The sequence below is a fragment of the Osmia lignaria genome, chromosome 6 (genome assembly GCF_051020975.1).
Source record: "Osmia lignaria lignaria isolate PbOS001 chromosome 6, iyOsmLign1, whole genome shotgun sequence".
In the NCBI taxonomy this organism is placed as follows: Eukaryota; Metazoa; Arthropoda; class Insecta; order Hymenoptera; family Megachilidae; genus Osmia; species Osmia lignaria.
Genome location: NC_135037.1, coordinates 2,848,155 through 2,875,276, shown reverse-complemented (window position 1 = coordinate 2,875,276; position 27,122 = coordinate 2,848,155). Strand labels below are relative to the sequence as shown.

The 27,122-nt window shown below is 31.9% G+C and overlaps 6 protein-coding genes and 1 long non-coding RNA gene across 18 annotated transcripts; 4 read left to right on the top strand and 3 right to left on the bottom strand.

The window, feature by feature from the left end:
• Positions 1-1,408: 1,408 nt before the first annotated feature.
• LOC117601754 (uncharacterized) lies at positions 1,409-2,902 on the top strand. Its single transcript, XM_076688797.1, has 3 exons — positions 1,409-1,549; positions 1,886-2,071; positions 2,586-2,902. Exons 1-3 carry the CDS (start codon positions 1,443-1,445, stop codon positions 2,656-2,658), a joined length of 366 nt encoding a protein of 121 aa, XP_076544912.1. The 5' UTR covers positions 1,409-1,442; the 3' UTR covers positions 2,659-2,902.
• Positions 2,903-2,939: 37 nt separating this feature from the next.
• spict (magnesium transporter spict) lies at positions 2,940-5,474 on the bottom strand. Of its 3 annotated transcripts, none has more exons than XM_076688787.1 (4): positions 5,121-5,474; positions 4,512-4,634; positions 4,245-4,387; positions 2,940-4,159 (listed from the first exon to the last, which is right to left on the bottom strand). In XM_076688787.1, coding segments are annotated over exons 2-4 (885 nt in total). In that variant the 5' UTR covers positions 4,513-4,634; positions 5,121-5,474; the 3' UTR covers positions 2,940-3,418. The 3 variants fall into 3 exon arrangements, with proteins under 3 accessions (XP_076544902.1, XP_034174817.2, XP_034174818.2); XM_034318926.2 differs by lacking the exon at positions 5,121-5,474 and adding an exon at positions 4,695-5,086 and having other exon boundaries at positions 2,942-4,159; XM_034318927.2 differs by lacking the exon at positions 5,121-5,474 and adding an exon at positions 4,695-5,086 and having other exon boundaries at positions 3,948-4,134.
• Positions 5,475-6,219: 745 nt separating this feature from the next.
• Positions 6,220-7,651, bottom strand: fy (fuzzy planar cell polarity protein-like protein). Of its 4 annotated transcripts, none has more exons than XM_076688790.1 (4): positions 7,232-7,648; positions 6,753-7,145; positions 6,496-6,693; positions 6,220-6,374 (listed from the first exon to the last, which is right to left on the bottom strand). In XM_076688790.1, exons 1-4 carry the CDS (start codon positions 7,307-7,309, stop codon positions 6,360-6,362), a joined length of 684 nt encoding a protein of 227 aa, XP_076544905.1. In that variant the 5' UTR covers positions 7,310-7,648; the 3' UTR covers positions 6,220-6,359. The 4 variants fall into 4 exon arrangements, with proteins under 4 accessions (XP_076544905.1, XP_076544904.1, XP_076544906.1 ...); XM_076688789.1 differs by having other exon boundaries at positions 6,246-6,417; positions 7,232-7,651; XM_076688791.1 differs by having other exon boundaries at positions 6,251-6,394; positions 7,232-7,647.
• Positions 7,652-8,889: 1,238 nt separating this feature from the next.
• wts (serine/threonine-protein kinase warts) lies at positions 8,890-14,311 on the top strand. 6 transcript variants are annotated; one of them, XM_034318914.2, is made up of 6 exons: positions 9,100-9,494; positions 9,572-9,667; positions 10,242-10,593; positions 10,678-13,168; positions 13,383-13,660; positions 13,760-14,311. In XM_034318914.2, the coding sequence occupies exons 3-6, from the start codon at positions 10,315-10,317 to the stop codon at positions 14,189-14,191; spliced, it is 3,480 nt and encodes a 1,159-aa protein (XP_034174805.2). In that variant the 5' UTR covers positions 9,100-9,494; positions 9,572-9,667; positions 10,242-10,314; the 3' UTR covers positions 14,192-14,311. The 6 variants fall into 6 exon arrangements, with proteins under 6 accessions (XP_034174807.2, XP_034174805.2, XP_034174806.2 ...); XM_034318916.2 differs by lacking the exons at positions 9,100-9,494; positions 9,572-9,667 and adding an exon at positions 8,890-9,035; XM_034318915.2 differs by lacking the exon at positions 9,572-9,667.
• A 4,397-nt stretch (positions 14,312-18,708) lies between these two features.
• Positions 18,709-19,920, top strand: Mpc1 (mitochondrial pyruvate carrier). The gene is made up of 3 exons (XM_034318929.2): positions 18,709-18,906; positions 19,071-19,171; positions 19,636-19,920. Exons 1-3 carry the CDS (start codon positions 18,851-18,853, stop codon positions 19,785-19,787), a joined length of 309 nt encoding a protein of 102 aa, XP_034174820.1. The 5' UTR covers positions 18,709-18,850; the 3' UTR covers positions 19,788-19,920.
• A 68-nt stretch (positions 19,921-19,988) lies between these two features.
• LOC117601749 (uncharacterized) lies at positions 19,989-24,456 on the bottom strand. Of its 2 annotated transcripts, XM_034318920.2 has the most exons (12): positions 23,650-24,455; positions 23,452-23,570; positions 23,224-23,368; positions 23,013-23,142; positions 22,756-22,921; positions 22,470-22,650; positions 22,036-22,394; positions 21,791-21,947; positions 21,480-21,611; positions 21,214-21,331; positions 20,887-21,041; positions 19,989-20,803 (listed from the first exon to the last, which is right to left on the bottom strand). In XM_034318920.2, the coding sequence occupies exons 1-12, from the start codon at positions 24,294-24,296 to the stop codon at positions 20,677-20,679; spliced, it is 2,436 nt and encodes an 811-aa protein (XP_034174811.2). In that variant the 5' UTR covers positions 24,297-24,455; the 3' UTR covers positions 19,989-20,676. The 2 variants fall into 2 exon arrangements, with proteins under 2 accessions (XP_034174811.2, XP_076544898.1); XM_076688783.1 differs by lacking the exon at positions 19,989-20,803 and having other exon boundaries at positions 20,887-21,021; positions 23,650-24,456.
• A 43-nt stretch (positions 24,457-24,499) lies between these two features.
• On the top strand, positions 24,500-26,346 carry LOC117601753 (uncharacterized). Its single transcript, XR_004580793.2, has 3 exons — positions 24,500-24,602; positions 24,931-24,990; positions 25,079-26,346. It is a non-coding gene; the product is annotated as an uncharacterized LOC117601753 (long non-coding RNA).
• The last annotated feature ends 776 nt before the right edge of the window (positions 26,347-27,122 follow it).

Below are 27,122 nucleotides of genomic sequence, written 5' to 3'. Positions count from 1 at the left end.
GTAATAAGATACTTACACTCTTTCCTTATGGAGCACCGCCCAAAACTCCTCTTCAGTGGTGCTTTGACTCTAATCCCGAATATATCGAGCAATTAAAAAAAAATTAAAAATAAAAATAGTAACGCGACCGTGAATAATTTCCGGCGAACAATTGTAAAGACTCTACTTTCACGATGGAAAAAGAAAAATCAGAGCCGCGATGCTCTAGAAAATATTTTATTATACGCAGCAAACACTGACTCTACTTTCGCGTGATTCCTAATTGAGCAAACGCAACTCTATTCAGGGCCAGTTCACCCTTGTCAAAATCAAAACATTGTAAGTACGTGCAAACACTGACTCTACCGACCGCCTTGCGCGCGGCCACAACAATTCCTGGAAGAAAAGCTTAGTGAGCAGGGATGGGCTGGGTGGAAATATACAAAAGAAAAAAAAAACAAAACATTCTTCCTATTAAGCATTCGTTAAAGAAATACTGTTATGTGTAAATGGAAATATCAGTGTTCGTGAAATATTTTCAACGAACACGAATATTATTTGAGTTGAATATGGATCCTAGATAACATCGTAATAACGAAATGTATTAAATAATTGTTGATAATTATTCCAATGAATATTGCAAGGATAAAAATACATTGTTAAATACATATAATAAACTATTTTATTAAAGCAGTGGATTTTTGTTGTTAAAATTGTAAGCATATTAAAAATTGTTGGTAATTCTATTACGTAGTAATTTATAAATTATCTAATTCTTTTCAATAAGCAAAATCCAATAATTAATCATGCTTAAACAGCATGTGATTTAAAAACGTGATTCTATTTTAATTGTAACTTGCATCGAAAACTGGATATTATAATATAATTACTACAATTTAACAAAAATAGATTGTTTAAAATAATTAATAATTGCAGAAGAGAAGCAATCATTTGCAGTAAAATACGAATTATTTCAATTTTGTTCTAATTTAAAACAAATGTATTAAAATACTAGACGAAACTATTTAATAAAATGAAAAATTAATTATTCTTTTTCTATGAATTGATTAAAGAAAAAAAATATCTCTAATCTTTTCTTTCTTGGTACCTTGGTACCAATTAATTATCAAAAATGCTTACAATTAACAACGACTCAATGAAAAAAAAGTAATAATAAACGTAAATAATTGATTAGAATAAATTAAAACAATAAATTCTTACGAAATTCTATGTCAAACCCATATCAGGTGTCACGGCGTGCTTTCAAACTCTACCAAATATCTGTAATAAAAAAGAAATACGAATTTATGTAAATAAAATTTAATCAACAATAATAAAGTTATTATTAATAAACGATCGAACTATAATTGATACAAAATATTTTAATAGATAAAACGTGTACCTATTACTTATGCGGAAGGATGCTCTCAACAGGTCTTGTCACTTGGACGTTCGCGAGAGAAATGGCGAGACCTTCCTTTCCGACGACGAGGGGTCGGCACTTCGGCAACTCTCGGCAATGTTCGATATATTCTGCTATCGGCCGATACCTAACGAAGTACACGAACAGGTCTAAACAGGAATAATATTACGATGCTCAAGAAAAAACGTTATTAAATTAAAAACAGCAAATTGTGTGAAACGATACGAAAAACATTGAATAATGTTCAAGAAATTACTGATATAAAGGGAAAATAATTCAGATTCTGCTGTTCCAATTCCATTGTGAATTCACAGCAAGAGCAACAAATGTCAACTCACGTATTTTTAAAGATAACCTCGAATTAATGTCAAAAATCAGGAATCTAGACTTCTCTCCAGCTATTCTTTCTATTTTTTGTACTTTTAACACCCGAAAGACAATTTAATTTAATGTTTGAAGATAATTTAATCTTACCTGTTGCAGACGCGTGGAAAACAAACGAAGCTTCCAAGAGGACTGCTGCACTGCGCCACAAATCGACGCACTCGCTCACACAACGACGTGTCTGATTGGTCGAAATGAGAGGACGCCAACATGGGACGACCAATCACAGCCATCGATAGAAGTTTCAAAGTGCTTCGAAACTTTAATACTAATCGTAAGGGAAAGGTTCGTTAAAAATTATCAACGCCATATTGAAATAAAATCAAGATTACTTTTCTCAACTTTAAACACCAAAATATAAGAAACAAAGTAGAAAAAATATAAGATATTGACGGGATTTAAGAAATTATTGATATAAAAGCAGAATAAATGAAGGAAATGTTATTTTAATTCGTATCTATATCGGCGTAATAGTAAAAAACGAGAAAATCAATTATCACGATATATAACAATAAATTACGGGAAAAATGTACTAAAAACATGAAAAAATGCAATAATATTCGAAAAATTATTGATATAAAAGGAAAATAATTCAGATTCTGCTGTTCCAACTTCATTGTAAATTCACAGCAAGAGCGACAAATTTCAACTCACGTATTTTTAAAGATAACCTCGAATTAATGTCAAAAAACAAAGAGCTAGACTTCTCTTCGGCTATTCTTTCTCTTTTTTGTATTTTCAACACCCGAAAGACAATTTAATTTAATATTTGAAGATAATTTAATCTTACCTGTTGCAGACACGTGCAAGACGGACGAAGCTTCGAAGAGGACTGTTGCACTCCACCACACTCCGCGCAACGCACCCTTTAACGATGAATCTGATTGGTCTAAATGGGAGGACGCCATAATAGAATGACCAATCACAGGCATTGGTAGAAACTTCGAATTGCTTTGAAACTTTAACATTAAAAGAATGGAAAGATTCGTTGAAAATTATCAACGCCATATTGAAATATGATCAAAATTACTTTTTTCACTTTAAAGCACTGAAATATAAGAAAAAAGATAGAAAAATACATAAGATATTAATGGTATTTAATAAATTATCACCATAAAATCAGAATAAATGAGAAATATGTTATTTTAATTCGCATCTGTATCGACAAAATAGAAGAGTTTTTAAATGTACACATGTAACGCTTGTATAGAAGAGATCATCGTAACATGATATTAAAAATTTTCAACAAGTACAAATATTTCTACAAAATTTGTGGGTGGACTTCACTTCGGGGACCCAAAAATTATGGTCTTTTTTTTATCTTCTTGAAGTATTTAACTAGTAGAATCTAAAAATCCAAGTTTTAAGGCGCGGAATCCACCAGTTCAGAAGTTATGCATGGATAAAACTGAGCGTTTTTAGCGTATTTGACAGGTTATTTCGATGCCATATTGACTTAGCCTGTTGTCGTCTAATCAGTGGAGTCGCCGTCGGTAAAACAAAATGACATAAGTGGCGTCCTAAGTTTATAGAAAGTATATATCACATTACTAATTACAATATATTAATACAAATACTTTAAAAGTGTTTTTAAATTTATAGTTGTACAACATAACACAGTGTATTCAAACATTATATAGTTCTTGTCAAAGTTTGAGCTCCGTATGTATGCTCTAATTCAAGTCTTTTAGTTTCCATTCGTAACAATAATCTTTCTTCGTGTGCATTATCCCACTGATTATTGCTTAGAACTATTTCTCTTTTAGGGCGTAATATGTGTTTAATATTATCATAATGTATATCTAACTCTTTAAATGCATTTAAAAGAAATATGGCAATTATTACAATTAAAAAACCACAACAAGAACCTAAAATATCTTCTGTGCTCATGTTTTTCCATTCTCTAAATAATATAGCAGATGCAATTATTACTAATGTTGTAAAAAATACATAGTACACTGGTGTTACAACTGTAGTTTCAAATAAGTCAAGCGACTTATTCAAATAGTTCATTTGTACACCGATACAAAGTATAACAGTAAATAGAAAAACCCATGTTAACCAGTTTGCAAATCCATTGTTATATCCTGTAATTGTTTCTTTCAAAGCCAGTCCTAGTCCCTTACAGCTCATAACAGTCAATGAGCCAACAGATGAGCACAGCCAAATATATATCACAATATTTTGTTTTCCATAAGCAGGACCAAAATAAAAAATTATTAGAAGACTACATATTATTACACTTAAAACATATATAACATATCCTGGACCTTTAACCTTATCTAAAAGTTCATCCAATGTACTAACTTCCTCTACTTTTGGAGAATGAAGTACAAGAACTGTTGAACCTAAGATACATAAAAGACAACCGATCTGAAATAGATATAACTGTGTCATTTTTGTTTAATATATACATTACATAAAATATATGTCATTTGTACATATACTATGATATTACCTTTCCCAGTAAATTGAGTTTTTCATTCAGGTACTTTGATGCTAATATTGTAGATATTAGAACACTAAGTGCTCCTAATGGAGTAACCAATGAAGCAGGTGCAAAAGTGTAAGCAGCAAAATTAGCGGCTTCTCCTATAGCCACTTTAATAGAAATAAAGATATTTTTTCTTTACTAAAAAGGTTACAGTTTCTTATAAACACATTTATATTCTACGAATATTGATTTATAATACAAAATCTATTCCCATTTATTCATTTCACCTACTTGAAAGAAGGCCAGTCCACCATATCCACTCTTTCAGATATCCGAATCCTCCAGACGAAGCTCGTAATCCACCGTATCTTTGAAGACGAATTAATGCTTTTTTCTTTATAATAAAACTAGCACCTAAATAAATACAACAATGTTTAATGATCAATTGCTTACAAATTTTAAAAGTCAACTAACCTATAAAACCGTTAGAACTAATGGCTAACCCTAAACCTATATAAAAATCTGTTGTATTATTCGATTTTGCACTATCCATGATGTTTGACCTATACTTCAATTCAAATTCTGATACTATTATTTCTTATTGAATATTAATATTGTATAAAACTAATTTATCCGGGAGTGACAAATTTTATCTATTTATATATGGACGTATTGGGATGTATTTAAACCATCAAATGAAATTATCTTTGCGTCAACATTGTTGACTTGCGGAATAGCTCTTTCTGAAGAATGCCTTTATTGAAACGTTTTTCAAATGTTTTCCACGGTTTTATACCGAAAATATTTGGTAAAGGCGGCGTTTAACATTTTCTTCTTTATCGACTTCGACGCCGACCGCCTACAGAAAAAACGAGGAACGAAATTTGTGGTCTGTTTTACCTTTTTGACGTCTTTTGCGAGTGAAAAATCAACGAAATCGTAGTTCTCACTATTTTTCTAAATTAAATCTTTTACACGATCCCCTGAGTGCTCGTTTTGCTCTATCCGACCCAAAGAATGGCGCTCTGGTCTCTATTTGGACATACAATTCGCAAAAATGTTTATATTACGAATAAATTAATGCAGGTGAGTCCGATCCGCCATTTTCTTGACCGTGGACAAACACCAATTTCAATATTTTATAACTTTTTTGGCGATTTAGGTAAAATAAGGAGCAGAACGCCATTCTTTAGGATCACCTGCACACGTCTCTCAAATTTCTTTGCAATTTGTTCAATAGGAACAAAGAAAGGTCTATTCGCGTTTTTAGGGATTATTCTACGGACTGTCGGTAAAGTTTTCGAAAAAAAATACGAATTTGATTAATTTCATGATCAGCATTATTGATTACTTTAGTCAAATATCTGTATACAGAAATACATTACACACTGCATTTATTTACTCATTTGTAAGTATAAAAGAAATAAACCAGTAATATCGAACTAGTATAAAGATATTAAAGAAACAAATATTATAAGAGCAAATGTAAGATAAAAAAATTGTATTTAAGTTTTACCAACAACCTTGTTTGTCTACAAGTAATGTTTTCAATACTTTCTGACAAATCAATCTCATGGTATGAGTGGGCACTACAGAAGCATATAAAATACAAAGTATATGATCTCCCTGTTTAACTGCATAACACTTGTGATACTCTGAACATAAATACGTTTCCTTTGCGCCAACAAATTGCCAGTTATTGTCGCTTATTTCATCACAAGATTCAGAGGATAATATAAAAGTCTCCACAGCTTGATGATAAAAAGTTCTTAATATGTCTAATCTGTGTGAACCGCTGATTCTGTTTTTTGCATATTGAGTGTTTTTACTCAGTATAAATTTCTGCACCTTGTAATTCGCCAATAGAAATCTAAACGCATAGATAAAACATATTTTAACACTTTTTCAAAAATATAGAATGTAAAGTATAAAATTATTTCAGTAAAATATTTGTAAATGTATTACCCAAGTGTTTCTGAATCTAAATTTATAGATATAGGTAAATTCCGTGGATAGCATTGTTCCGCATGACGTAAGGTATCGATACCATTCTTCCAACACTGTATAGCAAATCTCTCGATTTCTGATAATTCTGGATTCGGCCCGCATAATGTTAGTACCTCAATATGATTAATCAATCTAACAGACACCAATCTAAAAGCTATCTATATAGTCTCCCATGGTAAAAAAAAATTTGCTTTATTAATTAAAATCTTTATGTTACAAATTACTAAAATAAATTCATGTTCAGAAAGTGCTTTTTAAAACTACTTACATTCGGACTTTTATAAGGTAAAAATACTGGAATATCACGTGTAGTATAAGTATCTTCGCTGTTAACAGCTATTATTAACAACTTTCTTTCAATTGGGTTTAAACTCCACCATCCTTCAGTGGCTACTACTAAACATCCATGTATTAAAACACAGCCATATATAGAATCCAAACATTCCACGTATCCCTCTAAGTAAGTCTTGAATATATTATTACTTAGTAGAAAACCAATTAATAAAATAAACAAATTTTAAGTACCTGCAGTACATTATATTCTTGACACATAATGCATTCTGTCATGTTGATGATGTCAGTTTTTGAATAAATTCCATCTCCAACATCGATACATTGTAATAAACTGTCAACAACTGGACTACATAAACGCATATCTTTCTTCAACTTTTCAATATTTTTTGTGCTCTTTAATTCTTCGATACCCACAAATAAAATCATTGCACCAAAAACAGCATCAAGAAACTTATTTAAAACATATTTTGTGGTACCACTCGCAATAACTATTAATGCAATGCTCTGTTCAAATTCTTTCCACATTATAGTTGTATCAGGCAAATCAGTATTTAAAAGCTTGATGTCTTGCGACTTGAGAAACATGTGTATTCCATTTAGAGATGCTATTTTAGAAAATGTCATCTATAAACGTAAAGCAGGAAATTTAAGTTCATATCTATATTCATAAATCATATATATATATTTTTTTTATTACATAAATATTTTACCGTATCTCCTTCACCCTTTTGTCGAGAAAACAAAGGGATGCCGCCAGAAGAGGTTAAACACATAATATGGGCTACCATGATATTTACTTTCTGTTCTTCATGCGTTAAATAACGTAAATAATTTTAATCAGTACTTTCGTTTAATTATATAAGGGTATTTACATTTATATGTTTCTTCTTGCTGTTCAAATTAAAATTTTGTTTATGGTGTTAATTTTATTTCGTTCTTGTTGGTAGAAATATGTAAGTGCATACATACATAATATATACAACCATATATGTACAGACAGGCAAAATTATATATATGTATATATAAATATATAAATGCGTATATATATATTTTTATAAAGACAATATAACCTATACACCAACGCTTGTGTTGATAAACTTTAATTTATTGAATTCGTGTAAGATTGAAATATAAAATGAAACATCTTTTTTATGACAAATTACAAAATATAAAGAATAAATGTATTTACTGGTCATGTATTTTACATACCTACATATTATGTTACATACTTGACCATGTATACCGCAGTTGACCGCAGTTGACCGCAGTTCACCAGAGTCCATAACTGCGAAAAGACCAGTTTTCGTTCTTCGCGCTTCTCCAGTGCGCATCTTCGCCCTGATTGGCGATACTCCCAAACGAAGTGGAAAGCGATTAGCAGAGAGCTCGCTGCGTTCCCCCACCATCTTCCAAACTGCGCGTCGCAGTTATGGACTCTGGTGAACTGCGGTATAGTGTATATTATATATGTATACATATACTATATTTTTGATCATATCGATCATGATCCTAATTTTTAACTAAAGTTTGTATTTCATATTTTTATTCACTTTTAAACTACTATGTAGAAACATTTCACATATACGTGAAATAAAAAAATTGAAGAAACAGTATTTAAAATTTATTATAAAAGATAATCCTGTATAACTTGAGCTTCACTGGGAACACATCTTACTTAAATTTGAATTTCAATATGATCAATACTATGAAACTTATTTTTAAAATGGCAAAAAAAAGTAAATATAACACGCATATGAACGTATGCACGTGTAGGTATTTATATACATACATATGTGTATGCATATGCACATCGCTATACGAAAGATGTGTGCACGCGTCTGCGCGTGTATAGATGCATGCGCTCATAAGCAGGTACTTATATAAATTCCATAACTTCACCATTCAATAGATGGTAATTTTAAAAAATGTAATAAAAATTGATGAAAAGTTAATTTAATCAATATATTGTTACAGACAAACTTTAAGGGAGGAAAATTTATGATATGCGGATGTTGATACGTTTACGTTCAAAATGCAAATAATCGCATAGATATGTTCCACAACAGGACGTAAATAAGTACAATATATGTAGAATGCCAATGAACTGTGTTTTTATTATTTTCATATTAAATAGATTTTAGTATAAGTTAGTTGTATGTACGATAATAGGAAATTAATAAAATTCATTAAAATATAATTTTGGTTATTTTATATTTTCAATTCATTTCTTGAATTCAGATAATTTGAAAAGAAAAAATGAAATTAATGAAAATACTAAATAATTATATGTCTATGTACATGTACTATATTGATTCGTTGATAAAAAGATTTTAAAAAATTATGAACAATTACTTTATACACATTTTCTTCTAGTTTGAGAACACTTAATTATTAAGATCGTATAAATGCAAGAAGAGATGTAATGAATATTCGAGAAGAGGCAGAGGGAAAATGAAAAACGAATGAACTTGATGAAAATTAAATCGATTTGAGTGAAATGTTCACTATACATAGGTATGGAAAATAGCTGTTGAACGAAAGAATAGAAACGATTAATATAATGTTGACATCCATTTGGCACAAAGAAGCAGTTGCAAATTGCTGAAGAAATATTTGCATGATCAAGCTTTTGAACATACTTTCTGAAAATCTGATATTTCGTGTGCTTCACTAAATCCTAAACACTATCTCCCAAATATACTAGACATATTAATTATAAAGAGCGATCTGTTTTTTCGCGCACAATCTTCGTGTATACTGTAAATTACGAAAAAGAGTGTCAAGTCGGTGTAGGAATGTGGCACTTCAAAATGGCTGCCAGTTACTTTAGTAATTTACGGCTGTATCTTTCTTTGTTGTTGCTGATGTAATTACGACTATAAATTGGAGTACTACAGAATTAATTTTAAGGAAAAATAGTGAATTAAAAGTTCTATGTGCATGTTACCTTCGTCACATGGGTTCTGTGGAAACGTGAGAATAGAATATGCTCTAAACTTGTTCTCTCTTGATTACTACTTCGGTTAAACTTATTGCAAGAAATTTTTTAGCCAATGTCTTTTCGTCTATGAAGAAAGTGTGTTACTGTTACTCGTTTTGCATACAAAGGACATTCTGGATCGATCTTTTACGCATCTAATGAATAGGTTAGATTTTTGATCGATCTCAATATTATGTAGCAAAGATTAAAAAAAATTTGAGATTACATACGAGTTTGTTTTATTTAACAATGTAGGATTCTGAATAATATAAAGAGAAAGTTACGAGTAGAAAAATTAAGTAATTTTACTAGAATTAGTAAAATTAAGATGTGCCATTCAATGAATAATGTATGTTGATATTTACCGATTCATTAATATCATATTTTTATTATTGTTTATGATTGTAAAGTATTTTGATTTGAAATAATGATATTTAAGTTTGTTAATGCATAGTTCTTTGGAGTAAGTCAATGTTTGTACTGTACATGTTAAAAGTTTTTATTAATGTTAAATCACTTTCACAAGAATGGTGTTAATAGATTTATTTGGTTTACGATAAGGAATCTTATATGGTATCTATTATAGTGAAGCTAGCAATGATACTGTTGTATATATCAGTGGTTTCATAAATATTAAGTAACAACATACGGATGTTTATGTGGCTAAATTTCAAAGTATATAGAACTTATTGTAAAATGTGTACAAGGTTTTAAAAAAATAACTCCATGTTATGTTTTAGATGTATGTATACATATATATATATGTCACAGCCGGATTAAAGCTAGGTCTCAGAAGGCCTAGCATGGGCCACTATGAATCCACCCGCAGTTAACAAATCGAGCACTCGTGGCTCTGGATATCATCAAAAGGCTTTAGCTGAAATTCGCAATTCTCTATTACCTTTTGCGAATATCGGAGGGACAGGAGAAGTAGGTTCTAGTGCTGCTAGTACTATATCTACTTTATCCACAACCAGTGGCATCAGTTCAGCCTCAGGACTTAGCGGTCTTTCTGCAGCTTCTGGTTCTACTATAGATAAATCTGATCAACGTCAACTGTTAGCCCAGTTATTAACCATGGGATATTCAGAGGTAGGTTAAATATGGTTAAAGGTGCCTTCGAAAAATATACAAATACGTTTTTAGATAATTTCTAATATAATTTGAAACGTGCAGGAAATCGCATTACGAGCTTTGAAGTTAGCCGGCTGGCGTTTAGATGCAGCTATCGAATTCTTGAAGCAGGCTCAAGGAGAATCTCTGAACGGACTTGGTAAATTGAACAGCAAGTTAATAAGGAAGCCTAGTTTGGAAAGAGAATTAAGTCTACAACGTGGTAGTCCTGCGTTGGACAGCGGAGCGGGAAGTTCACGATCCGATAGTCCTCGTTTGACGGAGCTTAGTCCACATCCGCAGTTGAGTCGACAATATTCACCGAGTAATTTTGTAGAAAGAGAACCACCTCCTCCTCCACCTCCTAGGTGCAGCTCGACACCGCCACCGCCTCCGCCACCTCACGCACCTTATAACCAGCCGAATGTACCTACTAATATGCAGCAGATGCTGAAACGTATGTCTCCCGCTCCGGTTGTTCCTACTCGACCACCTCCTACTACACCCGGTAACACTGGACCGATTTCAACGTCCGTTAATCTGCCGCAAAGGGGCACGAGTCCGGTGGCTAGTTCAAACAATAGTTCTAATACTCGTCAACCTATGATCGTTCAAAATGGTCCTCAAGTTCAACAGCAACTTTCTCAACAAATGCAGGCTCTCAGTATTTATCAAGCGAACAATAGCACTTCGAATACTCAAGTTGAACCACCACCTCCGTATCCAATAGTTTCTTCATCGTCGGCTGGTCCGGTGCAACCACCATCATATAGTGCTTCTATGCAAAACAGGCAGAGCCCTACGCAATCTCAGCAAGATTACCGTAAAAGTCCTTCGTCCGGTATTTATTCGGGTCCGACATCAGCTGGTTCGCCGAGTCCTATTACCGTTTCCGCTATATCTCCGAGTACCCAGGCATCAATGGCCAGACCAACTCCGTTACAGGCTTGGGGCGCGCGGCAAGCGAAAACGCAGCCGCCGATAATTATGCAATCTGTAAAGAGTACTCAAGTACAAAAACCTGTGTTGCAAACAGCAATTGCGCCAACATCACCTCAACCGATTTCTACCACTAGCAATACACCTCCGCCTCCACCTTCTTATGCATCTTCGATTCAACAAAAGCAACAGCAGCAGCAGCAACAACCACAACAGCAGCAGCAGCAGCAACCACAGCAACAGCAACAGCAGCAGCAGCAGCAACAACAACAACAACAGCAGCAGCAGCAGCAACAACCACCACCACCTGCTTACCCCCCAGTAAATAACGTTGGTACAACATCCGCGAATAATATAAACGTGGGTGTTTCTGTAGGGGTACCCACCACGGAACCGCCGAGTTATGCAATAACGATGCAGGTATTAGCAGCGCAACGCGGCATGCATCATCCTGTTCCTCCACCTCCGTACGGTACAGCCAACACGGAAGATTCAAGCGGAATATCAACGATGGAGAACAACGCATCCCTTAGATCGTCTCCGGTCGCTCTTCACCCTCCGTTACAAAGAAAATATTCGCCTGCGGATGGTTGCCAACATTCGACAGAAACTCCACCTTTGCCTCCGGTGGCATCGACTTCTGTCCAAACAAGAAGTAACAGCTGTAATAATAACGGCAGTAACAATAATAACAACAACAGCAACAGTAACCCAAGTGGAAACAATAATAACCATAGTAATAATAATAATAACAACAATAATAATAATAATAATAATAACAATCATTCACCGGATAACAATGGGGCAAAGGGTAATTCACCTTCGTCTTATAAGATCAAGCATCAGTCTCCGATACCAGAACGCAAGCATATGAGCAAAGAGAAAGAAGAAGAGCGTAGAGATTGCAAGGTTCGTAATTACTCTCCTCAGGCTTTTAAATTTTTCATGGAACAACACGTTGAAAACGTGTTAAAATCTCATAAGCAACGATTGTATCGGCGGCTTCAACTGGAAACAGAAATGGCTAAGATAGGTCTTAGCGCTGAGGCTCAGTGTCAAATGAGGAAAATGTTGTCGCAGAAGGAATCGAATTACATTAGATTGAAACGTGCGAAGATGGATAAATCGATGTTCACGAAAATTAAACCAATCGGGGTCGGTGCTTTCGGTGAAGTGACGCTTGTCAGAAAACTGGACACCAACCAGTTTTATGCGATGAAAACTTTAAGAAAAGCGGACGTGTTAAATCGCAATCAAGTTGCACATGTTAAAGCTGAAAGAGATATACTGGCAGAGGCTGATAACGAATGGGTGGTAAAGCTCTATTATTCCTTTCAAGATAAGGACAATTTATATTTCGTAATGGATTACATACCTGGCGGTGACCTGATGTCCTTGCTTATAAAGTTTGGGATTTTCAAGGAACCATTGGCAAGATTTTATATCGCCGAGCTAACGTGCGCCGTTGAAAGTGTTCATAAGATGGGTTTTATTCATCGAGATATTAAGCCGGATAATATTTTAATTGATCGAGACGGGCACATCAAATTGACAGATTTTGGGCTGTGTACAGGATTTCGCTGGACCCACAATTCAAAATATTATCAACAAAACGGTAAGAGCATCCATGAAACTAATTATATTAGGATAAAAGATGAATACCATTTTTCTTAGTATGCTTATACACGATAAGAAAGAAAATACATGTACAATGAATTTATTATTGACACTGTTTATGTAGATAATTTATTTGTAGCCAAAACCAATAATGATGCGAGTTTATTTGCAAGTTGACATTGTACGTTAAGAGATTATGTTCCTCAAAACAGGTCATGGGAAGCAAGATTCGATGGATCCTGCCGACGATTGGAACAACGAATGTCGCTGTATGCAATTGAAGCCTTTGGAACGTAGAAGGCACAGGGAACATCAGAGGTGTTTAGCTCATTCTTTAGTTGGAACACCAAACTATATTGCACCGGAAGTTTTACAAAGGACAGGATACACTCAGTTATGTGATTGGTGGAGTGTTGGTGTAATTTTGTACGAAATGTTAGTTGGTTCCCCACCGTTTCTTGCCAATACTCCAGCCGAGACACAATACAAGGTACGAATGTAGTATTATTGGTATCGATGAATAAGCGTTCGTTCCATAATGGATCTATTAGGTGAATAATATTTTCTATTCTATGCGTGTTACCTGCAGGTAATTAACTGGGAGACAACTCTGCACATCCCGAAACAAGCGAACCTATCCGCGGAAGGTATGGATTTGATATTAAAGCTGTGCGTTGGCGCAGATCGTCGGTTAGGTAAGAATGCGGACGAAGTGAAAAATCATCCATTTTTTGCGAGTATTGACTTTGAGAAAGGATTGCGTCGACAAGTAGCTCCTCATATACCCCGGATACAATATCCTACCGATACCAGTAACTTCGATCCCGTGGATCCTGATAAATTAAGGAATTCAGAATCTTCCGACTCTAACAAGTCAAACGAATTATTGGATAACGGAAAACCATTTCACGGTTTCTTTGAATTCACATTTAGACGCTTCTTTGACGATGGTGGTGGTCCTGCGTATCCTAGTCGAATAAGTTTGGACGATAACGATAATCAAGGTCCTGTTTACGTATGACAGTAGGTTTATAAGTTTTATTCGCACTCAAGTTGATGCAGTGTTTCACGTTCGATCAGATAATCTTTGTAAATATTGTTCGAAAAAATATTTGTTCAGAATCGATGAGTAGTAATAGTAGTTACAAATTTTTTTTTGTTAAATCTTCAATGAATGTATGTATCGTACTACCTATTATATTATACAAACTGAGAAAAGCGACGATAACACAGAAACCCTCGCGTTTGTTCCTTAATTTCGATAAATTATCATATCTGTTGTTTCGTAACTTGTTTTCCTTTGTTTTTTCCTATTCTTCTTCTTACTTGTTTTATAAATTCAAATTGTTAGAGTCACTTGTCCGAAGATTCAATTTTCTTTCATTTTTTTTTTCTTTCTTTTTTTCTTTTAATCAAGTTTAGAAGACGGAATTTCACATGCTCGCATAATCCAGGTTCATGGGCATTTATCATCAGTTTCTAATGATACAATTGTTGTAATTTTATAGTTCTTATGTGGCACACATTATTTAAAATATCCCGAAAGTACTATCATTTTTGAAATCTTATGAAATATGAGAAAGACAAAGAAACAAAAGAAATAGTAAACGTGACTTAAACAGAAGAAAATCGGATTAATATTTGGCGAGGTGTATTAGTTTTTATAATGTAATTATGAATGTAATGATCAATCGAGAAAAAAAGAAAAGAAGCGATTGATGGCTAGACAATATACACTTTTATATGATTATTGAAAACAAATATATATTGTGCTTGCCATTTTCATTGGTATTAGCTCGTGTGCCTATTGAAAACGCGTGTTTGTATGTTTCAGCAAGTACTGTGATATTGCAGATAATTAGAATAATGTGACTTTTAAATGTATCGGCCTTATTTAATTCTTCTACTTCTTCTTCTTTCTCTCTCTCTCGCGCACACACACACACTCTCTCTCCTTCTTTCTTTCTTTTTTTACATTGAATGCGACGACGAATATAAATAATAATTATTGCTAAATATTAATTAATATTGTATAGATTCTTAAATGGATGTAATGTGTTCATTGTAATATTTTATGCAGCTTTTAATTGTCATTTTGTCCCTGTTTTTTAATACTTTGTAATTTTAAGAGATGTTCATTGATTTACTATCACCTCGTATATGTTTTGTGAATATCTTTTGTCTTTACGGTTTAATTAGATTGATGTAAAATTGAAAATGTTAAAAAATCCTCGTCGCGTTGATTTGGATAATCGAACTTAAATTTCGTGGTGTAAGAGTTAAACAATGAAAAAAAGAAAAAACTAATTTCGATTACTTAGGAAGATTGTTAATTGTTTATTCTATAAAAGATTGTTCAACTAAGAAACAAATATTTAATTTTGTCAATGCATTTTATAACAATTTTTATAATTGAAACTGATATCGTTAGTTTCGTATTTGAAATTTTTTCAACAATAGATATATCGAAGAAATTGCTGAACCATCTGATTTCAATCAATTAATTTTCATATATTATGCTACAAATGGATGAAACATTATACATATATATGATAATCAATCAATCAAGCGATGTTGTACTGTTTTTATAAAATTAATTGTCTTGTGTTTTTACGTTCTTATATCACAGTAATTCATCAAATGAGATACATCTAAAGCAATAAATCGCCAAGTGTCCTTATTAACTTTTCTACTCATTGTTAATGGTCATGTGTTGCTGTGTTATATTCACGATTACACACGATTAACGATAAATCGGTCCATTCGTTTAAAACGATACGAAATAACCGTTACATATTTTACTAATTAGTTGATAATGAAAAAATGTGATCGTTGATGTTACTCGTTTGTTGAAAGCAAAAGGAATTAACACCGCACTGCATTATTGCATCAATGTATTTAATATGTACAAAGTAAGGATAAGTCGTTTTTCACATACAAAACACACACACACACACACACACATAATCAATTGAATTTACAGACGATGAACAAAAATCATTAACTATAGAAATATAAGAATGATACATGATATCGAAACGATAATGAATATCATCTAAAAGATACATTATATAAAGTTAATTACAACTTCTCTCATTTTGTAAGCAGTTTCATGTTTTTTTTCTTATATTGAAAATATTTTGAAATTAGTTAAAATAATTACTGTTAATCTGTATGCTTATTGTGCGTCGTATGTACCAAAGGAAAAAGTAAGTCTTTATATAGAGTGGAAGAATTTGATAGAAAAATATAGCAAAGGATTTATTTTACACTAATTTCAGGTAGTAATTATCTTCCAAAACATCAACGAACGATGAATCTTTATATGAATATATTATAGATAATTGTTTATTTTGGTACATAAGAAGAATACGTGTTTATATGAAAATGGTAATAATAGAGAAAAGAACTGATTAATCAGAAAAGGAAAAAAGAGAAAATTAATATTTTTTCATTAAAAGCGGTATATGCAATAGACAAGAAAAAGAACAAAAAAAATGTTAAAGGTTTTAGTCAATTTTTTCATGCATTTTAAGGATTTTTATAAAAGAAAGTAGACTGCATATCTAAAATGCGGTAAAGATGTTACTGCTTGGAGAAGAATAGCTAAAGGATGTAACTTTCAATACAGTGCATTTAAATCAATAATTGTAAACGTCGGTTTGCAAAATATATTAACTCTGATTGCACAAAATTCGTGACTTACAATTAGTTCGCTACATGTAAAATTATCGTTTAGCAAAGAGAATCGAGTATTGTGTTACATCACATTTAACAAATAAATACCAAAGGGATTCGCACTTACTATCATAAAAGTAATCCTTGTATGCTACAATTTTATTCTTTGTATACATACATAATTTTGCATGTTTTATTTTAGTTAATAGCTGTGTGCAAAATAGTGGCACAATATTGTTGTGCCATGCATAAGTGGATACAATGTTAATATAAACTTTCAACAGATAGTACTTGTTAATTTTTGTTCTAAATCACAAGTGATTATTCAGAAATTAATATAAAATATATGAAACATTGATCGTCGCGCATATATTTATTGCTCGATCGTTAATGAAATTGCAAACATTTTAGATCATATGTTGTACTTTAAAGAACAGTTGAAATCAAATAATAACAACAATAATATAATTTTTATCAACGAATACACAATAAATAATTGCAGAAAAGGATAATAAAATTGATATTTTTATCATAGAACTTAGGTAAATGTTGGTATGAAAATTTATCGTTAAGATCTTTGAAATGAAAACATTTTTTATAATTCAATGAAGTGACACACATATGAAAGATGAAAGAAAACAGAAATTCTATAAATGACTGGCATTCAAGACGTTAGATTAAAAGAAAAAAATAATTTGACAATTGAGAAGTACCTCTTATTGTGTATTGAAAAAAAATATTTTTATACCATGAAATGTACGTGTATATAATAATTTACCTTTGAATGTTATCAATATACAGTTATAAAGTAATATTCGTTAATTTCACACTCGCATACATACACACATACACTAAATTAAGTTGAATTTAATTAATAAATTGTAGTATCATTGCGAGGTTTTACATCGTTCGAATTGCCGCGTGGTATACATTAGAGATTATGTCTACTTCGATCATAAGATAATACAGAGATCTGTTAATCCATAAATCAAAGCAAAATGATTTTTGAATCATATAGCTGTACATTCTGTAACATCTATTTCTGCTTTGTAATTATATCATGAACGTTAGAAGAGAAACAAGTTAATTTTGTAAGGCGGTATAATATATTAAACTCTGTATATACATATTTTGGATAATTATTCTAAATTAAAACTATGTTTAATGCTTATTTTATTTCAACTTATTTTTCCTACGTATTAGATGTAACCAATTCTTACTGTTCAACGAATGTGTGTAATGTTAAATGTTCAAAATATAACGAACAAATGAATGTAAGTAACATATATGTTGTTTAAAAAATAACATTGTGCATATTTTTCAAATTGTGATATCTAACAGTTAAAAGTACAAAGTTGGAATCAAATGAGTGCAAAGTAACGCGAAATAAATATTTTTTCTATTTTACATCAGACTTTTCGATTGGACAGTTAATTCGATAGTTCGAAGAGATTTAAATTTTAATTATAAAATTGTTTAAACCATCGCGCGCGTGTGTCGTGAATTATCGATTGCTCTTTAGCTACAGAGATAACGAATTAAAAAACTTATGCCATGGAAGAATAAAAATAACAGTGCCATATTTTTTACTTAAAATAAGTTAAGCAACGAAGACATGGTAATGTAAAGTTTTTATAAAATCTTCGGTCAATGTACAAACTCATTCGATGATCATTTATGTAATTCGGTTAACGGAGCTCCGGGCTTCCCCCACTTCGTGTACCTTCCCCTTAAAAAACCAAGACAGACGGCGATAAGATATAAGATAGAATCTTTCCTCTTCTGTTGTAGTCTTATTTGAGGGGAATGTGTACGGAGTAAGGGAAGCCCGGAGTTCCACTGGACATCACTGATGTAACTAGATCGATTGTCGTTATTTCACGTTATTCGCTCAAAGTTACTTTGTTTCTGAATATCGACAAAAATTGTTCGATCACCTTCATTTAGTAGAAACTCGGTTTGTTGAATAAATAGAATCGGGAAAAGTGAAAAATCTACTAAAATGAATCGCATCAAGAAAATGTTATCGAGCAAAGAGACTCGAAATTATTTTATGAGGCAAGCGACATAGAATTCGAGCACGAACACATTCGCATACACGTGCAATCGTGTAATCGTGCAACAATACAGTTGTGCTACCGTGCAACCATGTTACTTAACGCTCGTGTCGTTTGTTGAATTGAAAACGATTCAATTATATAAAAATTGCTTTTCTGTTTTAGCACCCACTTTTGGGGACCAGTAGCTAATTGGGGCATTCCAATTGCTGCAATTGCTGATATACGAAGTGATCCAAGATATATCAGTGGAAAAATGACACTTGGTTAGTTTATCAATTTTACTTCTTCTAACATAATTAACATTTTTTTCATTTTGCCACCATATATGAATTAAATAGATGAACTTATGTATGTTAAATGAAAGAGATAATGCGGATATGATCACGTGCTTTTCCCTATACGCGTAATGTTTTTTACTTTTTATTTTTTTTTTTTTTTTTCAATTAAATTTCATCGAAGTTATAAAGGTGCGATACAATGAAATATATAAATGTCTAAGTATTTGGACCAATCAGATATTTCGACTGATTTAATTTAGTATTTTAGTAAATAATATAAATGTAAAAAACTACAAAACAAGTCTATTTATGTATGTATAACTGTAATTACACGAATATTTGTGTGAATGGCTAAGATACTCCTAAATATAGATAAGTTGTTGGGGATTTGAACTTTAAAGAAACAGCATTTATTGAAATTTATAAGAAGTTATATTAATTTTTTTCAGCTTTATGCATATATTCGGCAATGTTTATGCGATTTGCACTCAAAGTCGAACCACGAAATTTACTTCTTTTTGCCTGCCATTTCGTCAATGAAGGAGCACAGCTCACTCAAGGATACAGATTTATAAAATATCACACAAGTAATCCTGAATAATCATTCAGAAACATAATAGATTGTTAAAGGTGTAAATAATATTTGTACTCTTTGTTAAAATTATTTCATTCTTATAATTTATTGTTATTCAATCACCCATTTTTATTTAAAATGTACCAAAATGTTATGTAAAGGTAATAATAAAAAATTAAAAAACAATGCTAAAGTAAATTTTAAAAAGACTGATATAAGACAACAGAGTATAAAATAAGCTAATTTAATTGTTTATGTAACATAAATATAAAAAATACAATACATGTATGTTTAAAAATGGTACTAAACTATAACAATAATATAAATTTTGTTATTTGTATCTTCGGTAACGCTATCCAGATATAGAAACATCAGACTTATCGGATATGATTCAATTATGCTCTTAAAATTAACAACAGACTATTTAGTATAAAAAATACGTTTACTAGCACGTGGAAATGTATATATGTATAACCTAAATGTACATGTTCAAAAAGTTCTTAAAATGAACACATTCGCTGCTACTCATGTGTTTCGCGCATGAGATTCCATCTTATAATATCATATTCTTTAAAATATTTATGTGGACGGCTCGTATATTAGAACATTAATGATACAAGTATATACGTATGTATCAATGGACGGATTATATTACCGCAGTTCACCAGAGTCCATAACTGCGAAAAGACCAGTTTTCGTTCTTCGCGCTTCTCCAGTGCGCATCTTCGCCCTGATTGGCGATACTTCCAAACGAAGTGGAAAGCGATTAGCGGAGAGCTCGCTACGTTCCCCCACCATCTTCCAACCTGCGCGTCGCAGTTATGGACTCTGGTGAACTGCGGTATACTAATATTAATCAGTGAATTTATAAAACTCGATTTATCGTAAAAGGCAGTATTTATAGTACATCGCGTTTCTACGATGTCACTATAAGAAATGAATTACTTTTAGCAAAATAATATAATATTATCGATAGAGACATCAATACCCAACTGGCTTGAATCGACGAGGCACTGGCTAATCGACACTTGAACATGTCGTACCTGCAAAATAAACGTATGTTCATGTTATTTATTAAAACTCATTCAAACAATAACATCTTTGAGTATTATATAATTAAAATTACCTAGTTTCTTGATCGTTAACTAAATTATTAAATTCGGCTTCCACTAACTGACCATCGTAATACGTGATTAGATCTTCGAATGGATATTCGAAAGCTTGTTTACATTCGCATTTGTATCCGCCTGTTTCGAAACCTCTGCCAAGAATCGGTACACACTGTATACACATATGTAAAAGAAAGAGAAAAACAAAAAAAGTGTATTAAATGAATAAAAATGAAAAAAGAAAAGGGAATAGTTTGTACGAACAATATTATGTTGTATTAAAATTCACTGTCAAATAAATAAGATAGACAAACATTGATTTAGAGAAAAATTGAATATCTTACGTATGAGGTTTTTCTGTCGCATTTATGAGTACCCTTAAACGCATTCGGCACGTAAAACTCATCGTCACACTGGTTGATGTCAAGCTGAAGTAGATCCATGGTAACAGCTACAACACCTCTGTAAGGATTTTAATATAAAATGTGATCTTCCTTGTCTCCGTCCTTTATAATGAAACAGGTTTTCTATCCTTGTGGGGAGTATTTCACGTTTGATTTTTCTCATGCACTTACTATACTCAGTTCTTCATGTGGACTGAGATACTTACTTGAATTCCAGTTTCTCTTTCAAACTGTCCAAGCCGAAAAATGGGGATGCATAAGTAATTACCCATTTCTTCATTTTGCCGTTGCAATCAAAGTACGGGGCTGTCCAGTAACCATGATTCAGGTTTGCTGCCCTATAAAAATGAACATATATTTCCATACATTGAAGTAAATCTTATTTACAAGATCGTATAAAATTGAATTTTTCTTCTTGTTTCTTTAAACTCCACAAGTACAGTTTCATTTCCATGTTTCAAATAAATGTTACACGTTTGTTCTTAACTAAATAAATTTATAATTTTTGTATTCTTACCTATATGAGTTCGGGTAATGTTCATATTTTTTTAAATATTCACCAGTTTCGTTATATCTAATTTTTATTTTCATATAATAATGTTCTAATTCTTCAAAATTCGTGGCCCATCTGTCTTTTGATAATCGGAAATAATTCTTTTTCGTGTATACCTTATCTGTAATATCGTTTAATACTCGTAAAATGATAACAAGTATTTATTGAAAAAGACAAATATTTCTCAATAATATCTATACGTATATTACCTGTATTATTCAGTCTAGCTAAATCTTCGACTTTGAACTTTCGTGTATTTAACTGAGTTTTGTACGCATACGGGGCGAAAAACGTTCTATTTGTAAACTTATCACGATCCCAAAGTGTTTCGGCAGCCCATATTTTAGTGTCTCCTAACACTAAAGCTAGAGTCTCTCCGATCATTTGATCTTCGGTAAGCGGCCTGTCTGCTACTCTTTTACCCGAATAAACTTCATGGGGGTCAGAAATTTGTAGAAACGCGCTAATAAAATTTGCCAATCTAGTTGCCATTCTTGCTTCGTTCTCAAAGAATTCTTTCGCGCCAAAGCTTATGTCTCCCCGCAACATTAACTCTTCTGATGTGTAACTGTAATTTTAAGCATGTTAAATGTATCATTACTTTTGTGCTTTTATTTTACTTGCGCCACCCTTATTACATTACCTTTTACAAGTTTTCGAATTTACATTTAAAATAAATTTCAGAGCTTGATCTATATTAGTTTTCTCAGATCTTAGTGACTCTGGTCCAGTAGAATAATTTCTATAATGATAGAATTGCTCAAGGTACTTTTCTCTGACATATGGTTTTGCTTTTTCCCATTGTACGGGCATCTTATGAATCCCTGCATAATTGATCAATAATACAGAAACAGAAAGACAATGTTAAAACAATAATAATAAGGAATAAAAGAAGAATAAAAAGGAAATAAAAGAAATGAAAATCGTACATCCTATTTTGGTACAGTCAAATCCATTGTAGTATTGTTCTTGAGTTGCTCTTTCTACAATTTCTCCTAAATAGGGACGCCGCACTACATTCGGCAATCTATAACCCGGCTTACATCTACACTGATATCCTCCTCTTCGAAAACCCCAACCATGCAATGGTTCACACTGTACACAATAATAAATACATGCATAAAACAAAATCAACAGGGACAACATTTAAAGTCTACCATTATTGATTATTTATATCAATTAATACCTCAGTAGTCTCCTTTTTACATCTGTCAGTATTTGCAAATCTATTCGGACCACTATTTCCTTTTCCTTTAGGACACTGATTTATATCAATTCTTTCAAAATCCATTTCTATTACCGATATAGCGGTATATCTAAAATAAAATTATAAAATGTATCATAGAACTCAATGAAATAACTTAAAGTTAAATAACTTTAATGAAGAAGAAACGTACGTCGGATATTCTATATGCCTGAATCCTGTATGTCTCGGATAAATATCTGCGATAGGCACAATTGCTGCCACAAGCCATCGATTCGATCTACCGCAATCAAAATACGGTCTAGTCCATTTTACAGGTCCAGGGTATTCGTCCGCACCTATATAAAACAAAAAAAATAATATATTATTAAAATCTTCCTGTTTTACTTAGTTTTAATAGTTGCTTCTGTTGTTATAATACCTGGTGGCCCGTGAAATGTAAATGTTTCATTAGTATTGTTTGCATATCGAATTTCAACTTGATAAGTAGTTTTGGTATCGTGTCTTTTTTCAACATTATCTGGCAACCATTTCTTGTACCTAAAAATACATATAACACTTTATGTATTACAACAAGCGAATCATAAATACATTATTTAGATATTATTAAATATTTTACCATTCATTTATACGATAATAATCTGTTGTATAATCATCAGCAAGACTATCGCTAGGAAATGCTCCTAAGTCTTTAACATTGAATGTATTTCTTGTAGATATTCTTTCCAAATGTATTGGATCATTAAAATCATCTGCTCTAAAAGTTCTTGGAGCAAACCTGGGCATGGTTTTGTTAAAAAAGCCTCTATATGATGGCGAATAGGACATATTTGGAGAGAAATAAATAGCAGAAGCATTTATATATGGATTTGCTGAAACATCTGCGACTGTTGATAAGAAATAATACATCATGCCTGGATCATATGTATCATTAATGGCTGGACGTATAAAACGTGATTGTAAAATATAACTCCAAAAAAATGATCTACTAAGGGCCATGTTATGAAGATGTAACAGAGCAGTTCTGTTTGGGAAAACAGGATTGATATTAATATCTTTAATGTCTGGTAAATGGGAAACTGTATCTTCTGGTAAATAGAGGTCTCCAAGATGTTGAATTGGGCAATTGTTATTAGTGATTTTATCCATTCGTAGACGAACTTCGTCATAAGCATCTCTAGCTTGCCATTCGTATTGTCCGACAACGCCCAAGCAACAGAGGCTTACGATCAGTGCAGCACATATTTTCGGACTAGTAAATTCCATTTTTCAGAAAACTTATGAATCACTTTTTTATACACTTACATTATTATTATACTCGTATTATGTTTTATATTCGTGTCATCATTATACATAAAACTGTAGTGCTATAAAACGAGTAAACATACCCAACTTCACCGGAATCGTATACTCACAAATTGTACGTATTCACTATATGTTGCTTCTGTTCTGACGTCATCTATTCTATACTAAATAAGAGTTAACTTTTAACATTAACAGTGTAATTCTAATATGATACGAAAAACAGATCGGATCGTTACAAATTTCTATAAAACAATTACAACTCTAAAGGTAAGAAAAAAATTAATTCAATTGTTGAAATTAACAAAAACAAATGGTAGATTTATGAAAGAGTTGTTGTAACAACGATATTGTTAAAAATGTAATTTGATACTTATGAAAATATTTATTTTTTTCAAATATTTGAGAAGATATAAAAATTTTCTAATTATTTATTTAATTGTTTATTACACAACAACAAATATTACGTTTTATTTTTCTAAAAATGTCTTTCGTGGAAATTATATTTTGTGCAATATTAGAAGAAGAGAAAAATAATGAAACATTAAACTAAAGCCTAATGTAACATTTAAATATCTTTTGTTATGGTAACATATAGCATCTTGGTCCAACGACCCTCCCCCCTTCCCTTCCCAAGCGGTTTGACTCTCCTAAGTGCGTAAGTATTCCGTTCGCTGTGGTATTATTGTCCCAATACAGGTTCACCCCTATTTATCTGTGATGTGAAAAAAGAGAATTTCTCATAGCTAAACAAGTATTTCGAAGAGACAACTTGCTGGGGGTCTATTCCATGGTGTAATGCGGCTGTTCACATTATTCTGGTTCCTGAGAAAATTTTTGTGTTGCCTGTCTGCAGTCCCCGAGGCTTTTGATGTTAACGTGGGAAATAGACTTATAAAGATTTATTAAATATCATCATACAAAAATAGCATATTTCCTCTCACGATAGCTTTTTATTTACATTTAAATATCTTTTTATATTAATTTAACTTAAAAATTTTGCTAATTTATTTTTTTTATTTATAAACTCCAAATGCGTAATTGTACATGACATACATACATACGTTCCTTCTTGTATAGTAATTTATTTCAAATGATAAACTTAAAAATTTTTGAGTCAACAACCATTAATGGATAACACATGTACTGTACAATCCATTGAAATAAATGGAAAACAACATTAAAATTATCAAACAGTTCAGAGTTTTTTAAAACAAAATTTATTCGTATAAAGTTTATATAAATTTTTCTATATTAAAATGCCAACCTCCCACGATATTGGCTCCAGAATCGAGAAAAAAAAATGCATTGTCTGTAGAGAGTGCAACAGCTAAGTAATGAGAGATAGACGGACAGACATAGAAAGAAGAAAAGAGAAGGAAAAGAAAAAGAGGGGAGTGTATGTGTGCGTGAAAGAAAGAAGGAGAGAGAGACAGAGAGAGAGACAAAGAGAGACAGGGAGAGAGACAGAAAGGGATTACGATAAGGGAAGAAAGAAAAAGAACGGAGAAAGGGAACCAGAGTGAGGAAGGCTAAAAGGTAGAACAAGAAAGGAGAGGAAGAAAGGTAATAAAAAAGAGAAGCAAGCAATGTAACTATTAAGTAAAAAATAATCAAATAAAACTGTTGTAAATTAACAACTATTGATCATTTTTATGGTGATAGTTCATATTCGATAAACGGAGAATTTGAATGAGTAAAAATTATGAAAACGAAAAAATTCTGAAGGAACAGGTTTCTGCAAGCGAGCGTATAAGCATTATTCCTCTCTGTTACTCCTTCAGACTCAAGGGACGCGGGTGCGTGCTCAACCAGACAGGCGGTTTACGGTTGAATTCAGGACCGTATCTTCTTATTTGCGTTTTACTCGCTTATCTTGATAGTAAATTACATAACTTTTCTTCTTGCATCAAAATATTAATCACTTTGTGATTATAATACTTTTTTGTTACAATCAAAATGTGACAAAATTTTGATGATATTTACGGTCTTATCTTAGGTTGATGAAATTTAAACATGCGAGTATTTATACATTATTTCATCTACTTACCTCATTTTAACATTATAATTACCTATTCATTTTCTATATACGCTTAAATTCTATAACAGTATTATAGGAGTATAAAATTTTGATAAACAAGCATTTCAAATTAATTTCTTGTCCATTACTTATACATTTTAACTTGTATTAAGTTAAATAATATAAAATAACAATGAAATATAATATTTTAATATATGTACAATTATATTACAATTTAATAATTTAATAATTACAATTTACATATGTACCTATGTATATGGTTGGCTATATTTACATAAATATCGTACAGTATCTGTATAAATATGTATCCATTTATCGTTATCATTATTATAATCATACCGTGTTTTAGGGTGTACATATATTTTTGACAATAACATTTTTGTTCTACATAATAATATTTCTTGGTGCTGCTTATATATTTAGCAGTTTGCAGAATTGGATAAACGATATTTTTTACGTATTATCCGATACTACGTGCATACGTATCTATGCATACATAAGTATTTACATACACATGTCCAACAATGAGTAATACCTGTGTTAATTATTAAAATGTAGTCGTTGTTTTGTAAAATCTTGAAAGCAATAAAACATAAAGATATAAATTGTAAGTAACACGATTAAAACTAAACGAAGTAAACTGCACGTTTTATTGCAAAAAAAAAATTATGTGAATTTCAAAAGATATACTACGAGGCCAAAGAATAGTTGGGACGAACCTGAATAAGGCGGGGCTCGCATATACCGCG

Excerpts from the sequence above, each read along its gene's own strand:
- LOC117601754 (XM_076688797.1), top strand. The coding sequence starts at position 1,443 with ATGGCGAGACCTTCCTTTCCGACGACGAGGGGTCGGCACTTCGGCAAC. Across the intron at positions 1,550-1,885 it reads CTAACGAAGTACACGAACAG|ACGCGTGGAAAACAAACGAA; the intron begins GTCTAAACAGGA and ends TACCTGTTGCAG. Across the intron at positions 2,072-2,585 it reads ATACTAATCGTAAGGGAAAG|ACACGTGCAAGACGGACGAA; the intron begins GTTCGTTAAAAA and ends TACCTGTTGCAG.
- fy (XM_076688789.1), bottom strand. The coding sequence starts at position 7,309 with ATGGTAGCCCATATTATGTGTTTAACCTCTTCTGGCGGCATCCCTTTG. Across the intron at positions 7,146-7,231 it reads AAAAGGGTGAAGGAGATACG|ATGACATTTTCTAAAATAGC; the intron begins GTAAAATATTTA and ends TTACGTTTATAG. Across the intron at positions 6,418-6,495 it reads TACCTTATAAAAGTCCGAAT|CAAATTTTTTTTTACCATGG; the intron begins GTAAGTAGTTTT and ends TAATTAATAAAG.
- wts (XM_034318916.2), top strand. The coding sequence starts at position 10,315 with ATGAATCCACCCGCAGTTAACAAATCGAGCACTCGTGGCTCTGGATAT. Across the intron at positions 13,169-13,382 it reads AAAATATTATCAACAAAACG|GTCATGGGAAGCAAGATTCG; the intron begins GTAAGAGCATCC and ends TCCTCAAAACAG. Across the intron at positions 13,661-13,759 it reads CAGCCGAGACACAATACAAG|GTAATTAACTGGGAGACAAC; the intron begins GTACGAATGTAG and ends TGTTACCTGCAG.
- spict (XM_034318926.2), bottom strand. The coding sequence starts at position 4,773 with ATGGATAGTGCAAAATCGAATAATACAACAGATTTTTATATAGGTTTA. Across the intron at positions 4,388-4,511 it reads GTGGACTGGCCTTCTTTCAA|TGGCTATAGGAGAAGCCGCT; the intron begins GTAGGTGAAATG and ends TTTCTATTAAAG. Across the intron at positions 4,160-4,244 it reads AACTCAATTTACTGGGAAAG|ATCGGTTGTCTTTTATGTAT; the intron begins GTAATATCATAG and ends TATCTATTTCAG.
- Mpc1 (XM_034318929.2), top strand. The coding sequence starts at position 18,851 with ATGAATCGCATCAAGAAAATGTTATCGAGCAAAGAGACTCGAAATTAT. Across the intron at positions 18,907-19,070 it reads ACTCGAAATTATTTTATGAG|CACCCACTTTTGGGGACCAG; the intron begins GCAAGCGACATA and ends TTTCTGTTTTAG. Across the intron at positions 19,172-19,635 it reads CAGTGGAAAAATGACACTTG|CTTTATGCATATATTCGGCA; the intron begins GTTAGTTTATCA and ends AATTTTTTTCAG.
- LOC117601749 (XM_034318920.2), bottom strand. The coding sequence starts at position 24,296 with ATGGAATTTACTAGTCCGAAAATATGTGCTGCACTGATCGTAAGCCTC. Across the intron at positions 21,948-22,035 it reads AGCTAGACTGAATAATACAG|ATAAGGTATACACGAAAAAG; the intron begins GTAATATACGTA and ends ACGATATTACAG. Across the intron at positions 20,804-20,886 it reads GTTAACGATCAAGAAACTAG|GTACGACATGTTCAAGTGTC; the intron begins GTAATTTTAATT and ends TTTATTTTGCAG.